Source organism: Rhinopithecus bieti, unplaced genomic scaffold, assembly GCF_001698545.2.
Source record: "Rhinopithecus bieti isolate Rb0 unplaced genomic scaffold, ASM169854v2 scaffold_74548, whole genome shotgun sequence".
NCBI classification, from domain to species: Eukaryota; Metazoa; Chordata; class Mammalia; order Primates; family Cercopithecidae; genus Rhinopithecus; species Rhinopithecus bieti.
The window spans coordinates 823,400-842,429 of record NW_016828873.1 but is presented as its reverse complement, the minus strand read 5'-3'; the positions used below and the strand labels follow the sequence as shown (position 1 = coordinate 842,429).

General features: G+C 37.4%; 1 protein-coding gene across 1 annotated transcript in view; it reads right to left on the bottom strand.

Annotated features, from left to right (window-relative positions):
• Positions 1–19,030, bottom strand: part of CRB1 (crumbs cell polarity complex component 1) — a 164,628-nt gene that overhangs the window by 139,345 nt on the left and 6,253 nt on the right. The window contains 1 exon segment of the mRNA XM_017864633.1: positions 8,994–9,575. Coding sequence (XP_017720122.1) covers positions 8,994–9,438 — 445 coding nt within the window. The 5' untranslated portion in view covers positions 9,439–9,575.

The following is a 19,030-nucleotide window of genomic DNA, read 5'->3' as shown; positions in this document are numbered from 1 at the left end:
AATGATTATAGAAAAATTATAATATTTTCATTTTATGTTAAATACATCAATATTAAATATTATATATTTTCATACTTCTGTAATTATAATATTTTAATCATAGCAAATTACTTTCTGTTTCTCTTCATTAGGATAATTATTATTCCTAAATATATAAAATTGTTAAAATAGTAATAACTTCTTAGTTCTTTATTTTATGATATGGTCATTTTAGAAGTTGAATTCTTGCCTAGGCATATTAAAATATTACACTTTAAATTTATAAGGGCCTAAATAGTTTATGGAAAAACTTTTGCTAAATCCATTTCATTCTCACCATGACCCTAAGAGTTAGGTTGTATTACCATGTCAATGTTTGAACAAGGAAATGGAAGCTCATAATAATTGTTATTTATCAGTACCAAACCACTAGAGAACATCTAGGCTGAACTTGGAATCCCTGTCTTCTGCTTTCAAATTCGTCGTTCCACCACATCCGTTCTTTATATTACTATATAGTTTTCAGCTCATCCTCTTTGCATTCGGACCTGCACACACCCTGCTGATAACTAGGTAGGCACTAGGAGAAATAGCAGTCGCATGTCAGAGAGAAAGCTGTCTTTCTGACTCATAGACGATAACTTCTTTCTATGTCCTCGCATGGTAAAAGGGGTGAAGGATCTCTCTTGGGCCTCTTTTATAAGGGCACATAGCCTATTTATGAGAGCTTCCCCGCTATGACCTAATTATCTCCCAAAACCTCACCTTTTCATACTATTGCCTTGGACAGCATTTCAACATATAAATTTTGGAAAGACCAAACTTTTCAGATCATAGCAACCCCTTTCCAAAATATCTCTGCAGTCCTTGTCCCTTGATATTCAACATATTATTATTCAAATAATAACAGCAAATGTAGTCTGAGGATACAAGTTTCAGTTTTACATTCTGAAAGGGATGCATTTTTGCTCTATTCATAGGCCATTTTTTTTCTAGGAACATTTCCTGACTCCAACCAACATTACCAGCTTCTTTCTTTGTGCCTCCTCAGCATGATGTTTATATACAGATGGTAATTGTTGTTTACATTTCTGATCCTAGAATAATCTGTGAGCATTTTGTCAGGAATAAACTTTATCTTAGTCACTTTTATGTCTCCAAAGTCCAGCATAATGCCCAGTGCATTGTAAATATAAATATTTGCTGAGTGAATATTTGTAATTTTGTGCACTCATTCAACAAACATTTGTCAAAACCTGGAAACTTCATTTCTTCATTAAAAACTACTTTAAATGACTGTAGTTCTGAGCAAAAGCCTGAATGAGTGTTTAATTTCTTTATAAGACACCATAAAACATTATCAATTTCATAATTAAGAACATATTAAAACAACCATTTTCTTTGATATAATAGTAACATTATTTCTCATGAAATAACCTTATATTTAATAACATATATTTTATTTTCCTCAAATTATTTCCCATGGCCATTAAATTATCTATATTATTTGCCATAGATGCCTTCACAGTGATTTAGTTGATCAAAATGTATTTAGAAAAGATAGAACAGCACGCCCAGATTCAAATCTCCACAATGACTGAAAATCAAATTTTGTCTTTGATATGTGCCACTGTAATGGCAATGTCAGTTAGTTACATCATACCTCTGAGACTTATGCCTCAGCATGGATGAGGACCATTCGAGAAGGCCCAAGAGGAACGTGAAATATTATCAAAAGTAAAAGAAGTGCTGATAGGACACTTTAAACGAGTAACCATCATGTAATCCAGGGAGGCAAAATACATTTCAGTCGTGCACATGAAAGACACTGCATGGCAATATGGTTGATAGAAGCTACTAAGAAAGACTGCATTCTTGCTAGAATATTTTAAAGGACAGATTTGTTCTGAATAATCTAGACATTGCCATCAGAGGGCAATAGAGGACAGAGAGAGAAAGACATGCTTTCATTTTGTTTGCATGATCCATGATCCTTCTTTGTTAATTTCCTTCTTAAATTTTAAGGGTGGAACAGGGAGGGGAGAAAGTTACTGTTAAAACTTGATAGGGGCCGGGCGCCATGGCTCAAGCCTATAATCCTACCACTTTGGGAGGCCGAGGCAGCGGACCATAGGCTCAGGAGATCCAGGCTACCTTGGCTAACACGGTGAAATGCCATCTCTACTAAAAATACAAAGAATTAGCCGGGCGTGGTGGCACGCTCCTGTAGTCCCAGCTGCTAAGGAGGCTGAGGCAGGAGAATTGCTTGAACCAGGGAGGAGGAGGTTGCAGTGAGCCGAGATTGCGCCACTGCACTCCAGCCTGAGCAACACAGAGAGACGCCATCTCAAAAATAAAAAATAAATAAATAAAACAAAAATAAATAAAAAACTTGATACGTCTCTTTCACTCTTCCCTCCCCAAGGAGTGGATTTTCTAAGGGATTAACCTCCCTTAGACACTTGAATTCCCCCATATCGCCCCCTTCAGTGTATCTTCAACATAATGATCAGAGTGACCTTGTTAAAATGTAAGTCAAATCATTCCAGTTCTCTGCTCAGAACTCTCTAATAACCTCCCATCTCACTTAGAGTAAAAGCCAAAGTCCTTACAATGGCCTACAAGGTCCCAAACAGTCTGAACTCATTATCGCTCTGACCTATCTCCTCCTTCGTCCTTCACTCCAGTCACACTAACTTTATTCCTGCTCCTCAAACATTGCAAGGACTCTTTACCTCAGGGCCTTTGCATCTGCTGTTCCTCTGCCTGGAATGCTATTCCACAAGACATTTCCTTGGTTCCCATCCTCTCCTCTTTAGAGCTTTATTCACATGTCACCTTCTCAGTGAAGACTTTCTTGATCATTCTACCTAAAGTTAATCCCTAATACTATTATTTTGTTTTACTTTTCTCCATGCAGTTATTACCCTCTAACCTACTACATACACTATATCGATTACTTACTTTATAGACATCTATCTCTTCCTTCCAGAATGTAAGAGACTATGTCATCACTTCTCTTTACTCTTTCATTTTCAGAACATAGAACAATGCCCAATTCATTGAGGTACTCAATATATATGTATTGAATAAAGTAATGACCTAATGAATTCAACAAATATTTTAAAAATCTGTATCATGTGTCTTATAGTTCATCTGGTGTTGCTATAACAGAATATATAGGATTGGGTAATTTATGAAGAACAGAAATTTATTTCTCACATCTCTGGATGTTTAAAAATTCAAGAGCAAGGTGCCAGTAGGTTTGGTGTCTGGTAAAGTCCCACATCCAAGATGGTGTCTTGAAGGCTGCATCCTCCAGAGGATAGGAACATTGTTCCTCACATGGCAGAAGAGTGGAAGGGGGTGAACCCACTCCCAAAAGCCCTTTTTATTATGGCATTAATTCATTCCTGAAGGCTCCATCCTCACGGCCTAAATACCTCCTCTTAGTTCCCACCTCCCAATACTATTGCATTGGTGATTACGTCTCCAACACATGAGTTTTGGAGGAGGCAATCACTCAAATCATATCATCAAGTACATAGAACTGTTACTAGCAATAAGTGCTTTATATAAAACCCTGCTTTTATTGATTTGTGTTTCCTTGCCTCATGGACTTTGTGAAATAACAGTCAAGGATGTCACACGGAAATCCACATAACTGTCTATGTCAGTGGTTCTCAAAGTGTAGTACCCAAACTAGCAGCATCGGCATCACATGGGAACTTGTTTTAGATGCATATTCTTGGACCCCCATCTCAGATCTGTTGAATTGAAAACTGTATTTTAATGATAAGCTGTATAGGTGAGTCTGATGCATGCCAACACTTGAGACCCACTGATCTACATTGTAAGCTTATTAAGTTGACAATGTCAGTTAAACTTTTAATGCATTTGTTTTCGTATTAGAGATTTCAAGTTTTCCTTAAATAAAATAAGTTTGAAAATACTCTGACCTTGATAAATGTTAAGTGAGTCTTGTTTCTAGAGACATTATACCTTCACTTTCCTTTCATGCCCATGGCCACTCTCCCAGGCCAGGTCCTAAAATCAGGTACCTGGGTTATCACAATGGTCTCCTAACTAGCCTCCATGAACTAACTAGTCTTCTAACTACTCTGTAAGTACACTTCCTTGACTATCTAATGAATTTTGTACATTTTATTTCTGCAAGAAAATTCATCATATAATTGAAAAGTACATTAAATATAGGGCATTTTCTTACTTCCCAAAAGATTATTTTTATACCAAAGATCTATTTTGTAGTAGAGGAAGTAAGATATTTTTCTACATTGATTTGCTTCAACATACATTGAACTGGCCTTTCTCTGCCCTCTTACAGCCCTATTTTTCTCATACTGCAGGCATCTGAACGAGAAAAATGTACGTTAATCAATCTGGCTAGTTTTAAAGAAGGCCTCAATTATGAAATGATTCATTGCATAAACTTGAACTAAAAGTAGTCACATGCTTAGAGTTAATATTATTTTCATTAAAAAAGTTTGCATCCACTTACTTTCAGCTTCAGTCAGAGTTTTTGCTTATGCACAGCAGATTCTCACCAGCCTCTTCAGTGGCTCTCTCTGAGCCCATTTCTGTAGTTCATGAATCACTGCCCATGAAGCATAATGGAGTGCACAGAGGAGAATTCACGCAGTGTGAACCCTCTCTGTTTGCTACAGCTCTTTTTCCCCTTCTACCTCTCTGCCTTTTACAATTTATTACCTTTTCTTACTTTGCTGCTCAGAGGAACACAGGTTTTTTTCTGTAAGAGGAGTTCTTTATGATCACTCTAAATTTGGATGTAGTGCACAGCAGCTAGGTCATTGTAATACAGTTTCCAGGATTCATCAGGAGGTCTAAGTGGAGGCAGAGCACTCCAGCACATCCATGCTGATTGCTGGTGGTCTTTTTTCTTTCCTTCTCAACTTTGGCTTTTCCCTTGGTTCTACAGACCTTCTTTGGGGTTCTCATTAGTTGGCCTGAGCTGCCACAAACACTGGTGGTCATGGGATAGCAGTGAAATAAACACACCTCCCTGTGTGTCTAAATGATGGTATACTGCAAGAAAAGTTTCCAAATAAAGTTCACATGAACTTAATATTTGGCAACCAGCCCTAGCTATACATTAGACTGATCAATTAAATTTGACCCTCTGAAAGTGGAGTACGTACACCTCTGTTTCAGATCTCCCTGGGTAATTTGCTAATGGGTAGTCAGGGCTGAGAAACACTGACTACTACCAGAACTACCAGAACTACTACCAGAAGCTACCAGAACACAGGCCATTCTACTTGTGTAGGAGATTGGTGAGCAAGCCTATTACTGCATTTTTTTTTTTTTTTTTTCCCCGAACAAGCCTAACCAGCTAATAATAGACCCGATTTTTATCTGCCTTATGAGTCTCTCGTTTAAATTCTGTTTGCAAGAAAGTTTTATATATGTCACTCGAAAAGCTGAAATAATAACATGTAGCTGATTTCATAGAAAACAAGGGAAGAATATAGTCAAATAGGGAACAACACTATTGTATCAGGGATTGACAAGGAAAGCATCCTCACTGTGAACCTAAGTGTTTGAGTGAGAAAAGGGGACTCATTCCCATTGGACCCTGCAGGGATGTGATACAACCCACAGTATAAATGAATTCACTGTAAAGTTAAGTGCTTTATGATGGAATTTTACTACATTTCACACATTTCACATTTAGAATATACACTTTCTATCTGTTTTTGTTTGTTTTGTTTTGTTTTGTTTTAGAGCTGGGGTCTTACCCTGTCATTCAGGCTGGAGTGCAATGGCAAAATCTCGGCTCACTGCAACCTCTGCCTCCCCAGTTCAAGCGATTCTCCTGCCTCAGCCTCCCACGTAGCTGGGACTACAGGCTCGCGCCACTACGTCCGTTTAATTTTTGTATTTTTAGTAGAGATGCGGTTTCACCACGTTGGCCAGGATGGTATCCATCTCCTGACCTCATGATCTACCCTCCTCAGCCTCCGAAAGTGCTGGGATTACAGGCATAAGCCACCACACCTGGCCACCCTTTCCATCTTTTATGCCTAAATTTAGACCACTGAAAGGATTCAATAAAATCCAATTTAATTAAGATATTTTAAAAACACATTGTAAAATATAGTTTTCAAGCTGTGCTTTTATAAATATAAGACTGTTACACAATACTATAGTTTAAATGAATGAAACATTAATTTGATTTATATCTATTCCTTTTAATCACCATTCACAATATTGAGATAGAAGCAGAGAATGGAAGACACTATCTTAATGAACTGTATTGATTTTTCTAAATGTGACCATTGTAAACAAAGCATTCCACAGCCAGCCCCACAAAATTTCTTATTTTAATGCAAAAAATTTTAAAAAATTGAAATTCCCACCTACCATAACTCTCACCAAGAAAAGAGACACCTCAGTATATGGCAAAGAAACAACAGGAGCTTTTCATACAACTTATAGTTTTATAAGCCTTTTAAAATATTGTTCCTATAACTTTTAAGCCATAGTAGTCTGCATACATTAAGTCACTTGATAAAATAATTTTATAAAATAATTTTCCATTTGACATAAGCATTCTAGCATCATAGAGTATACATAAAGCAATACAGAAAATGAATTCTCATTTAATATTCATTTACCTGAGTTTCAGGATGGGGAAGGGTGCCCAGAAACATATGGAAGAATTTTAAAACTTAGAACAATTTAGTAACAGTTGATTAAGCAACCATTACTCACAAATACTGAGCCAGGCTTTTGGAGGAAGAGGGCTTACCTTCTTTTTTTTTTTTCTTTTTTGAGACGGAGTCTCCCTCTGTCGCCCAGGCTGGAGTGCAGTGGCAGGATCTCGGCTCACTGCAAGCTCTGCCTTCTGGGTTCACACCATTCTCCTGCCTCAGCCTCCCGAGTAGCTGGGACTACAGGCGCCCGCCACCACACCCGGCTAATGTTTTGTATTTTTAGTAGAGATGGGATTTCACCATGTTAGCCAGGACCGTCTCGATCTCCTGACCTCGTGATCACCGGCCTCAGCCTCCCAAAGTGCTGGGATTACAGGCGTGAGCCACCGCACCCAGCGGAGGGCTCCTCTTCTTAATCCACTAACTGACATCTAATAGAAACTCATAAAGTATTGATGAATTAAAGAATAAATATAAAACAATACTCTGTCCTTTAGAAACTAACATGGCGGGGTGGGGGGCAAAAACATAGATATCTGTAAAATAGGAAAGAATTATGGGGGATTCTTTAATACAGGTGTCAACTAGTAGAGACATAATGAATATAATTACTGCAGCAGTGTGAAACTATTATTCTAGCCAGAAAGGAACCTGGAAACTCTCCTTGTGTTAGGTGATATTTGAACTAGGTCTTAAAAAGTATAGCAGAACTTCAGAGTAGACATTGTGAAGTGGGAAAGGGCATTCTAGGGGGAAGGAAATGACTTGTATAAGAAATGAAGAAGATTTATTAGAGGAAGTAGAAGGCTTTGGTGGAATGTGTGAAGACATGGCCACTGTCATGGGCCCAAATTGTGAAGGGCTTTCAGGTAAAGGCTAAAATGATTCTCTGTGTAGTGTGAAGTTCTCAAGGCTCTTCAGAACTGCAGCATAGGTCTATTTCAGAGAAGTTATTTCAAAGGCAGTGTTCAGAACAACTTCAAGAAGGTAGAAGCTATAAGTAGAACGTCTGGGAGGTTGTGTAGTGGTACACACAAGAGTTGAGATGAACCTAAACCAAGGAAAAGAATGGATGAGCTCAATTTGGAACATATCTTAGTGTCAAAGCAGATTCTGAAGATTGGTTGTATGTAAGGGAGGAGGGAGAGGGAAAAATTTCATTTTAGAGCAACTAGGAATAAGTCTATTTTATAAAATACATAGTTTTAGAATGTTTAAAAGCAAAATGATGCTGGAGGGTTCTGGTGCAAATTTTGAAGAGAAATATTTTCCAAATAGCTATATTGCTTAACACTTGGGAAAAGATTGACAAAATAAAGAACTAAGTGTGAAAGTATTGGGAGAAGAAGGCAAGTTAAAAAGCTGAAAGCCTCAGGAAGGCTTTCAGGAAGGTACAAAAATGGCAAGTGCTAAGGGAAAACACGGTATTAAAATGTGAGTGGTGTCTTAGAGATCTGAGTCAGGAACTGTAAGAAAGTGGTGAGCAGAAGTTAGAATGAATGCATGTGAGAAAGCATAGACTAGGCAAGTTACCCCCTTACAAGTAAATGGAAAAGTGAAAGAGTAAAGCAAAGCAAGAAATGTGGCCACCGTGAAGAACTGACCTAAACCAGTAACAGTGATTCAAAAGGATAGGGAGGATAAATACTGAGTGTGAAGAGGCTGAGTAGCATGTAACGTGGTAATGATGAGTTGTCAACTTGTCACTCTATTATTAAAATAAAATTCTATCAACAGAAACATTGTAAAGAATAGATAAATATGAGGTAGAATTGTTTGCTCTAAGACATAAAACAAGAAGAGGCTTTTTTCCTTAATAAAGATTATGGTTTATCTGATATACCATGCTCCATCAGCTTTGCTATCACTGATCTGTTGATCATACTCAAGTCAGCACTAGAAACCCTTCAACTTCCAGACTGCATTCCCAGAAGGTTGCAGTGCCAGGCTTTGGGGATTAGAAAGCAGGCTTGAACTAGAATGAAAGGAACATGCACTGAATGAAAGGAACTGGCAGTTCAGGAAACCTGAACTGCCCTTGAGCTTCTCCTGGAGCCCACTCATTCTAGACAGAATCTCAGTTTTAAATCATGTAGAGCTCCATTTAAAACAGCAACAGTGACAGCAGGCAACCACTTAGAATTCAGTGCATTCAGTGAGTTTTCAATAGTTTGGGAAGTTTCTATCTAGTGATTGATTCCTGTCAAGAACTTGGCCGTTTTCATAAACAATTGTATGAAAAATAAAATGTCACCTCTGCTTCTGCCACTTAGAGAGAGCTAATTACACCATCTGCGATTCAGATATGATCACACTTACCAGAATAATCGCGGGGACAGATACAAGTATATCTTCCTATTTCATTGAGGCACGTAGCCTCGTTCTTGCAGGGATCTGAAGCACATTCATCCACTTCCAGGTCGCAGTGTCTGCCTTGATATCCTGGGACACAGAAGCAGGAGTAGCCATCAATTCCATCCTGGCACACGGCCCCATTTTGGCAAGGGCTGGAAGCACACTCATCGTGATCTATCTCACAGAATCTTCCAGTATATCCAGCAGGGCAGATGCAGACAGGATAAATAGGGTCCTGATGGCAAATACCTCCATGTTGGCAGGAGTTCTTGCCACAGGAACCAATGGTAGTTTCACATGTTGTCCCACTGTACCCAGGAGGACATTTGCACAGAAAGCTCTTTTCTCCTGGGGTGTTCACACAAGTGGCACTTCCTTGACAGGGATTGGAGAAGCAAGGGTCTTTCATGTTGTCACAGTCTTTGTCCACATTATTGGCTGTGCCTGAACAAGAACAGTCATTGTCTTTTGAAAAACCTTTGCATGTAGAATTGTTTTGGCAAGAATTTGAGAGGCACCTGGTGTTGTTTTTATTGCAAAAGGAATCTGCAAGGAAATAAAAAATAACAAGATTAAATTTATAAATAATTGAGGACAAAGTTAAAAATCTTTCTTTGTGACCTTTGTGTTGCCTCAACCAAACTCATTAATAAAATACATAGTTGGCTGCATCCTAATGAAAAAACTATGTCATATTCATTATTATACCTAGCACATTGTATGTACTTCCAGTGAGCAATGCAATAATTTTCATAGTGATAATACCTTCAGAGCAAGACTTAAATGGACACAGAAGAAAGTTATAGGATTATTTTAATTATAATTGAAATTTAGTTCCCAGAGAAATTACCATAGAGAATTTTGTTTCCTGCTTTAACAGAAGACTTATATACAGGATAGTAAATTTTACTGGATGTAGAGTTTAATTGCTATTTTCAGACCAAATTATATAGGCTGCAAAATTGTTTCCTTGCAGTAAAGTTTGCCATCTACTGGCTATTACAAGAAATTCTACCACAGTGAGTTTCAGACTTTTTGTTTTCCCTCTTTTCCTTTCTTTTTTCTTTTTAAGAGCAACAGAACTCCTTCAAGGAAAATGTCATGAGGAAAATGTCAAATGCACACAATTGGAAAGTAGATCTGCTCAGAAGAAGCAGGGGAAGGTCCCTTGCAGCCCAGTCAGACCAGTCTCCTGCCTCCCCTAGAGACACCTCCAAGGAGCTGGGGTTTGAGACCAGCAATTTGAAAACCTCTGCACAAGAGAAAAGAAAATATTTTATACAGTTACTATAAGCAATTATTTCTATATTTGTATTAAGTATTTCTAGTGCTAAAATAAGGTTTATTTGTCTGCTGAGAAGTAAAAAGAAGTTTGGCCAGTTTTAAAGAAGATGAAGACTCAAATAATAGTAAATATATTTCTTGTGTGTGTGTGTGTGTGCATCTGTGTGTATGTATTTTCTAATAATTAAATTGACTTGGAAAACAGCCACATTGGTAATTTAGTTTCCTTATGAGGCCCAGTATGTTTATTTAGAACAATGAAACAGTGCAAGGTGCAAGACTTTCAGGGAAGAGCATGTTAATTTCTCTATTTTAAGTAATATTTGTTCCTTTGTCCTTGATAGTTCTACTGCACTTTTCTATGGAACAGGTAATTCTCTAATTTAAAATCATCAATCAAGGATCTGAAAGTTGTATTCAGTGGATTTTATTATCAATCTTTTCATTGACTTTTCTATTTAGCAATCAGAGGAGATTTACCAGTGAGTCAGGATAATGCAGTGGAAAGGGGCAACAGATGGGTACCCGGCCTGCTCTGCCTCTCCTAGCCTCGTTTTCTTTTTTCTTTTTTTTTTTTTGTAAGAATTAAGTCACTAAATTTAAATGCTTTGCAGACACATCGTAAGTGTTTGATAAATGCTAGCTCTTACTTTTATAAGATGTTGAGAAATAGTTTTGAGTTCTTGATAGAAAATTTACTGAACAAGTGCAAAACATAGCAATAAAATAATTAAAAGGTACAAGTCACTATTTTCACTGAAGGAATTTTATTTTAAGAAAGAAAATTAAACAAAACAAACAAAAAAACACGAGTACCCTTACATAGAAAGCCTAACAATGAACTAATTCAAGATGGCAACTATGTCCTTCCTGTAAATTACCTGGGAATGGTCAGGATCAGACAAAGATAATCATGAAATTGAGTTAAAAAGGTTCTTTTCCCCAACTCCCTTGTTTTTTGCAAGAAAATCTTTAACATCTGATTATACATTTTTAAATTATTTATTATTATTATTATTTTGAGACAGAGTCTTGCTCTGTCACCCAGGCTGGAGTACAGTGGCATGATCTCAGCTCACTGCAACCTCCATCTCCCAGGCTCAAGTGATTCTCCTGCCTCAGCCTCCCAAGTAGCTGCAATGACAGGAGCCCACCACCATGCCTGGTTAATTTTCGGGATTTTAGTAGAGATGGGGGTTTCACCATGTTGCCCCCAGGGTGGTCTCGAACTCCTGAGCTCAGGCAATCTGCCCGCCTCAGCCACCCAGGCCTCCCAAAGTGCTAGGATTACAGGCTTGAGCCACAGTCCCCGGCCTCTATAAATTTCGAGTACCATTTAAATGCTTGGCTCAGCAAAATGCTAGCTATGAAATTAGAGTTGTGATTACGACTTAGTTGTTCAGAGGATCTGCTGTATCTTTGCATTGTGCTCCATATCTATTTATTTATAACAAGTGCTCAGTATACATTTCTTGAGTATTAACTGTCAAAGCCATCTTTCAATGGTTTCTTTATGTAAAACTATGCATATGTATATGCACACATATATATATTTAAATGTATGATTATTGATCCTTGATCTTTTTCAAAATTCTATTTTAATATCCTCATCATCAGTATGCTCAGTCTTTTTTTTTTTTTTTGGCTTTTCTTTTTTTTTTTCCTAAGACCAATATTATCTTTATTTATTTTTTTTTTAATTATACTTTAAGTTCTAGGGTACATGTGCATAACGTGCAGGTTTGTTACATATGTATACTTGTGCCATGTTGGTGTGCTGCACCCATCAACTCGTCAGCACCCATCAATTCATCATTTATATCATGTATAACTCCCCAATGCAATCCCTCCCCCCTCCCCCCTCCCCATGATAGGCCCCAGTGTGTGATGTTCCCCTTCCCGAGTCCAAGTGATCTCATTGTTCAGTTCCCACCTATGAGTGAGAACATGCGGTGTTTGGTTTTCTGTTCTTGTGATAGTTTGCTAAGAATGATGGTTTCCAGCTGCATCCATGTCCCTACAAAGGACGCAAACTCATCCTTTTTTATGGCTGCATAGTATTCCATGGTGTATATGTGCCACATTTTCTTAATCCAGTCTGTCACAGATGGACATTTGGGTTGATTCCAAGTCTTTGCTATTGTGAATAGTGCCGCAATAAACATACGTGTGCATGTGTCTTTGTAGTAGAATAATTTATAATCCTTTGGGTATATACCCAGTAGTGGGATGGCTGGGTCATATGGTACATCTAGTTCTAGATCCTTGAGGAATTGCCATACTGTTTTCCATAATGGTTGAACTAGTTTACAATCCCACCAACAGTGTAAAAGTGTTCCTATTTCTCCACATCCTCTCCAGCACCTGTTGTTTCCTGACTTTTTAATGATTGCCATTCTAACTGGTGTGAGATGGTATCTCATTGTGGTTTTGATTTGCATTTCTCTGATGGCGAGTGATGATGAGCATTTTTTCATGTGTCTGTTGGCTGTATGAATGTCTTCTTTTGAGAAATGTCTGTTCATATCCTTTGCCCACTTTTTGATGGGGTTGTTTGTTTTTTTCTTGTATATTTGTTTGAGTTCTTTGTAGATTCTGGATATTAGCCCTTTGTCAGATGAGTAGATTGCAAAAATTTTCTCCCATTCTGTAGGTTGCCTGTTCACTCTGATGGTAGTTTCTTTTGCTGTGCAGAAGCTCTTTAGTTTAATTAGATCCCATTTGTCAATTTTGGCTTTTGCTGCCGTTGCTTTTGGTGTTTTAGACATGAAGTCCTTGCCCATGCCTATGTCCTGAATGGTACTACCTAGATTTTCTTCTAGGGTTTTTATGGTATTAGGTCTAACATTTAAGTCTCTAATCCATCTTGAATTAATCTTCGTATAAGGAGTAAGGAAAGGATCCAGTTTCAGCTTTCTACTTATGGCTAGCCAATTTTCCCAGCACCATTTATTAAATAGGGAATCCTTTCCCCATTTCTTGTTTCTCTCAGGTTTGTCAAAGATCAGATGGCTGTAGATGTGTGGTATTATTTCTGAGGACTCTGTTCTGTTCCATTGGTCTATATCTCTGTTTTGGTACCAGTACCATGCTGTTTTGGTTACTGTAGCCTTGTAGTATAGTTTGAAGTCAGGTAGCGTGATGCCTCCAGCTTTGTTCTTATGGCTCAGTCTTTTCTTAAGATTTACTAACTTATTTCTCTTCCTAGCTCTCTAATTATATCTATCTCTAGATCTCATTTTAACGATATTAATATCAAGAATTAAATGTATCCTTTGTCAGCAGAAGGAAAGGAAGGAGGCATAGATAGAACTCCTATTATTGCTCATATCTGGGTTAAAATAGCAATTTTTAATATGCCTCTTATTTAGCTAGATAAACACTCCTCAACGTATCCTCGCTAATATATATAAAGTTATTCGGGAATTTGTTCATTGTTTTGGAACATGTATATTTCTGGTGTTTTTTTCCTCAAACTGTTGAGACAGACAGGGACTTGTGGAAGTTGCTGCTAGGGATAGGAAGAGAATATGTCACCTGTGGTATGGAGTAATGTTTTTTTCAATATACATGGTTGGCATTACTTGAAAAAAATCGAGTAATTTTCTAAACATGTGAAGGCACAGTTTTTACATTTTAATTCTATAGTTATCTATATTTAGCCTATGTTTACCTAAATAATCAGAGCAGAATAGAGGAACTGTGAACATGAAATTTGATATTTCCAAAAAACCGAATGAATGGTGTCTTATATTGTTTCACCTAGAAGACTGACGATTTAATAAATATTTGCTATGCTTTGCTAATGAAATGTAATCAGAATGAAATAGGAGGTATAAACAATGCTACTGGAGATAGAACTGTCAAAATTTCCAGGTCTAAGAATGATAATTTATAAGAATAAAGTGGTTTGCTGAATTCTCTTTAGCCTGGCTTTCTGCAGAGAATGAAATTTAGTTCCAGGATTGGCGTGTGGAGGGAGGCGGTGCAGGAGGGGCATATCTTTAATCAGCACATAGCCAAAATGGCTTGCACATGGTAAGACAGTCAATAGAAATGTGTTGAATAATGAATGAGTGAGCAAGGAAACCTGAATTCTCATCTAAGCCTTGCTGTGAAATTCTTACTTTGACCTCTTTTGATAAAATCAAGCAGAACAAATCATCAGTTAAATCACTTACTTTGATGTACAGTGTGATAGAATCCACATGGAGCAGTTAAAATAAGAAGTAGATGGGCTCCTTTAAGACCATTTTTCCTTTGTATTCCTATGGTATATGTGGTCTTAAATACTAAATTGAGGCCAATTTAATATAGTCAGAAGAGGACATTTTTATGGTAGACAGAGATTTAAATTTTGATTCTAGTATTTACCATCCCTGTGACTTTAAGAAAAAACATTGTCACTGAGCCTCAGTGTCCTGATTACTAAAGAAAATGATGTGGAGCCATATATATAGTGGATAAGCACATGAAGTTTGGTGCCTGGGTTTAAATCCTGGCTCTGTCACGTACGAAGTCTGTGAGTTTTATCAAGATAATATCCCCGTGCCTCAGTTTCCATTTTTGTAAAAATGGCACCTATCTCATAGAGTTGTTATAAGGGGTTAAATTAATGAACATAAAATGCCTAACAGGGCTTGGCACAGAGTCAGCATTATCAATCACCATTGTTGTTTTTATTACTATTAGGAATAAAAGAGATAACATACATAAAGTTCCTTGTAAGAATCAAGCATAAAGTAGTTTTTTTAAAAACATTATTTGCTTTTTCTTTCAATGCAGGGTCCAAAGTACATATATCTTGTTACTTGTCTATTGACTAGCAGAGAACCATGTACATAGTTGGTGCTTAGTAAATGCATATTTAATGAATGAATAAATTCAAGAAAATGAAACTATATCATATTGGAAAAAGAGTTTGGGGGAGTTCTTTTTTTTTTTTTTTTTTTTTTTTGAGACGGAGTCTCGCTCCTGTCGCCAGGCTGGAGGCGCAGTGCCAGATCTCAGCTACTGCAAGCTCCGCCTCCCGGGTTCACGCCATTCCTCGCTGCTCAGGCCTCCGCGAGTAGCTGGGACTACAGCCGCCCGCCACCATCGCCCGTCTAACTTTTTTATATTTTTTAGTAGACGACGGGGGGTTTCACCGTGTTACGCCGGATGGTCTCGATCTCCTGACCTCGTGATCCGCCCGTCTATGGCCTCCCAAAGTGCTGGGATTACAGGCTTGAGCCACCGCGCCCGGCCTGGGGAGTTCTAAGAAATGCAAGTTTATCACCAGCACACGTTCTCTGAGAATCATACCTAATAATCTGGGCAGGTTTCCATCATCATCAACCACAATTAATACTCATGCAAACTCCTTGAAACACAACTTTCTTACTCCAGGTGAGAAGATTGGTTTTGGCCAAAATTCATTGGCATCACCTGTATCTCAATATCCCCATTCTACTATTAGCTCCTCTTTAGAAGGCCAGTGGCCTCAGTGAGAAAGTTTTCCATTAACATATTTTAAATCCCCTGTATCTGATAGGCACATTGCTATTTGCTTTTATATATGATTTCTGATCATTAGCATCATCACAGATGAAATCCGGTCCTGCCGGTTCAAAGGTTTCCTTTTCTCTCAAAGCATCCCCATGAGAATCAGAGCTTCTGGGTCCTCCTTTACACAGCCTACACACCTAAGCACAGGGTCTGGCTTGGATCAAGTCTTAGGCGTTAGGGTTAGGTAGGGTAAGGGACCAAATGCACGTTCCTCAGGCTGCAATCATACACATTTACCTCATAGAAGATGCCCTGCCCTTTGTCATCCTTAGAACATGACTAAATGATGTAAGTTGTGAAGGTCATTTTTACTGTCAATCATGAAAAATTTTAATGAGAATCTAATTATATTCCTTTGACATTACATTTATTTAAAGCTAATCAGGCCTGAAATCACTGACCTTATTATAATCTATGTATATTTTAATAACGACGGGCTTTTGAATGACCCCTTTTACTATGGAATAGACTTATATTTTACTAGTTTCTTTGCCTGTAGCAAATTGAAATTCTCACAGTAAAGCTAAAATGTTCTGAACAAAGAGGAAAAGTTTTTTCCCGCTCCATAAAGCCATGTTTTGAAGAACCGATCAACGATCAACAGATATAATTTCAATGTGAATTGTACAATGATAGTGCAGGAAAATTTAGCTACACAACATTTTTGTTCTAAAAGCAGATCCAAAAGTTTTCATATCTCTACTAGAGACTTATCAGTGTGCTAAGTTTTATTATATACAATGTTAAAAAAATAAGTGACATTTGTAAAATAAATGAAAACAGCCCTTTGAACCCTAGTTCATTCCATTGTACATCAAAATAGTATTGGCACTCAATATAAGAATGAAAATAATTTGAATAATCTAAGTTTTCAATGTTATTTTGATATTATAAAAATATCTCCAATTTATTGGTTCCTTTCATAACTCTTGTGTTTCATTTAATCCCTATAGAAAAATTATGGGATTGGAGGTATTACATCCATTTTATAAATATAGAATTGAGTTTCAGGAATGTCAAATAACTTCCCCAAGGTTGTGCATCTAATATGTGCTAGGTCAGGATGCCCAGAGTTTAAAACATTTATGTGAATAAAATCCAAATGAAAAGAAAGAGTCATAAAAAGAAACATCTAAAACATTATCTAGATTGGCATTTTCTAAACATTAATGTTCATATGAACTGCTGAGGATCTTGTTAACCTTGCAGATTCAGGGGGAGTGGGGCCTCAGACTTGGCATTTCTGATAAGCTCCTAAGTAATACTGATGCTGTTGGTCCACATACTATACTTACATAGCAAGCATCTATACCAGTGCTGTCTAATGGAAGTATAATGTGAGCTACATATGGAATGTTAAGTCTTCCGCAGCCACGTTAACAACTAAAAACAAACAGATAAATTAATTTTAAATATTTAACCAAATATGTATAAAGCATTATATGTCAATATGTAATTTGTATAAAAATTATTATTATTATTATTTGAGACAGAGTCTCACTCTGTCACCCAGGCTGGAGTGCAGTGGCGTGATCTTGGCTCACTGCAACCTCTGCCTCCTGGGTTCAAGGTATTCTCATGCCTCAGCCTCCCAAGTAGCTGGAATTCCAGAGACGTGCCACCCCGCCCAGCTAATTTTTTCTATTTTTAGTAGAGATGGGGCTTGTCTCGAACTCCTGGCTTCAAGTGATCTGTCTGCCTCAGCCCTGCAATGTGCTAGGATTACAGGCGTGAGCCACCATACCTGGCCGGTGTAAAAATTATTAATGAAATATTTACACTTTTTAACATTAAGCCTTTGAAATACTCTATGTATTTTACACTTATAGCACACTTAACTCTAGTCACTTTTCAAGTGCTCAGAAGCCTTATGTGATTAATGGCTACTGTATTGGATAGTGCAGCGCTCAACAGTTTTCTCACATTTTTGTAGAGAACTAAAGTCTAGAAAAAATAATGTGTGGTTATGAGTAAGACATTATTCCTCCAGAATTTAAATTATCTTCTTTATGACATTCTTCTCATAGTAGCCATGAATAAAAATATCTCGAAATACTTTCTGAGAGTTTAACTGTGATATATATTGAAATTGTTAGAAGTCCAATGCAAGGCATGCTTTTCCCATTAATCCTCTTCATATTTTTACATGCTGCTTGAGCTCCTGGCCTGAGCAGCCACAGAATTTATCATTGTTAAGACACAATTTAATACTTATCTATATGCATCCTAAAGTGTTCTTCATGCCATATATGAAGACTTGTCCTTACAATTAGCAAACAAACTCCTTAAGTTCAGGAACTATAACATATGCTTTGCAGTATGCCTGTATGTATGAGGTATGTATTTGGTTTTGATAACATTTTGAATACCACCTTCTAATAGTAAAATAAATATATGATGATTGCATGCTTTTCTGATTCATTGGTTTTATCCCAGGGAAATTTGTTTCACTCACTCTATGGCTCACTATGCTTGAACAAAGAGAGAACGATTTGTTTCTGTCAGGTGACTTGAAGTTGTGGATCAAATTTGGGGAAAACCCAGGTTACTGTGGTTACTGGATAACTTGGAAGTCATCATGAATATATTTTTTATTTTCTTTCTATTCAGCTAAAAGCCCCATGGCAATGAGCGCAACAACTACGATGTCATTGTGCCTTTGGTCTGGATAAGATTTTTCAAGAGTTTGTGAATGGCTCCTTGCCCAGTGTGTTCTGGCACACGCCGTTCTGAGCAGTGCCTTGGTGAATACAGACATGCCTCAGCTCATGTGCACAGCCCCATGGCACACATGGAGAATGGGTCTTGATCTCCCAGGGATCTATTTGGCAAACTCTACCCCAGAAGGCTATGGCAAGTGATTATGTAATGAATTCTGAGGCTTCATTGCAGAGCACAAAACACCAGGGAAATAGGAAGAGCTTGTACTGTTTGAAATCAGAGGGAAGGAGATGCATGGTTCCTGACATCCTTCTGAGAGTTGAAAGAGAATATCTGATATTTTGAATTGACAGTTTAACTGAATAGAAAAGAACAAAAGTATAAAGATAGTTCCTATTGTAGAAAATACATGAGACATCATACCTTAAATGAAATCATTCTTGCACATATATGGCCATTTCAAATCAATTAATTTAATTAATAGTTTAATAATAATGTTTTACTTGATA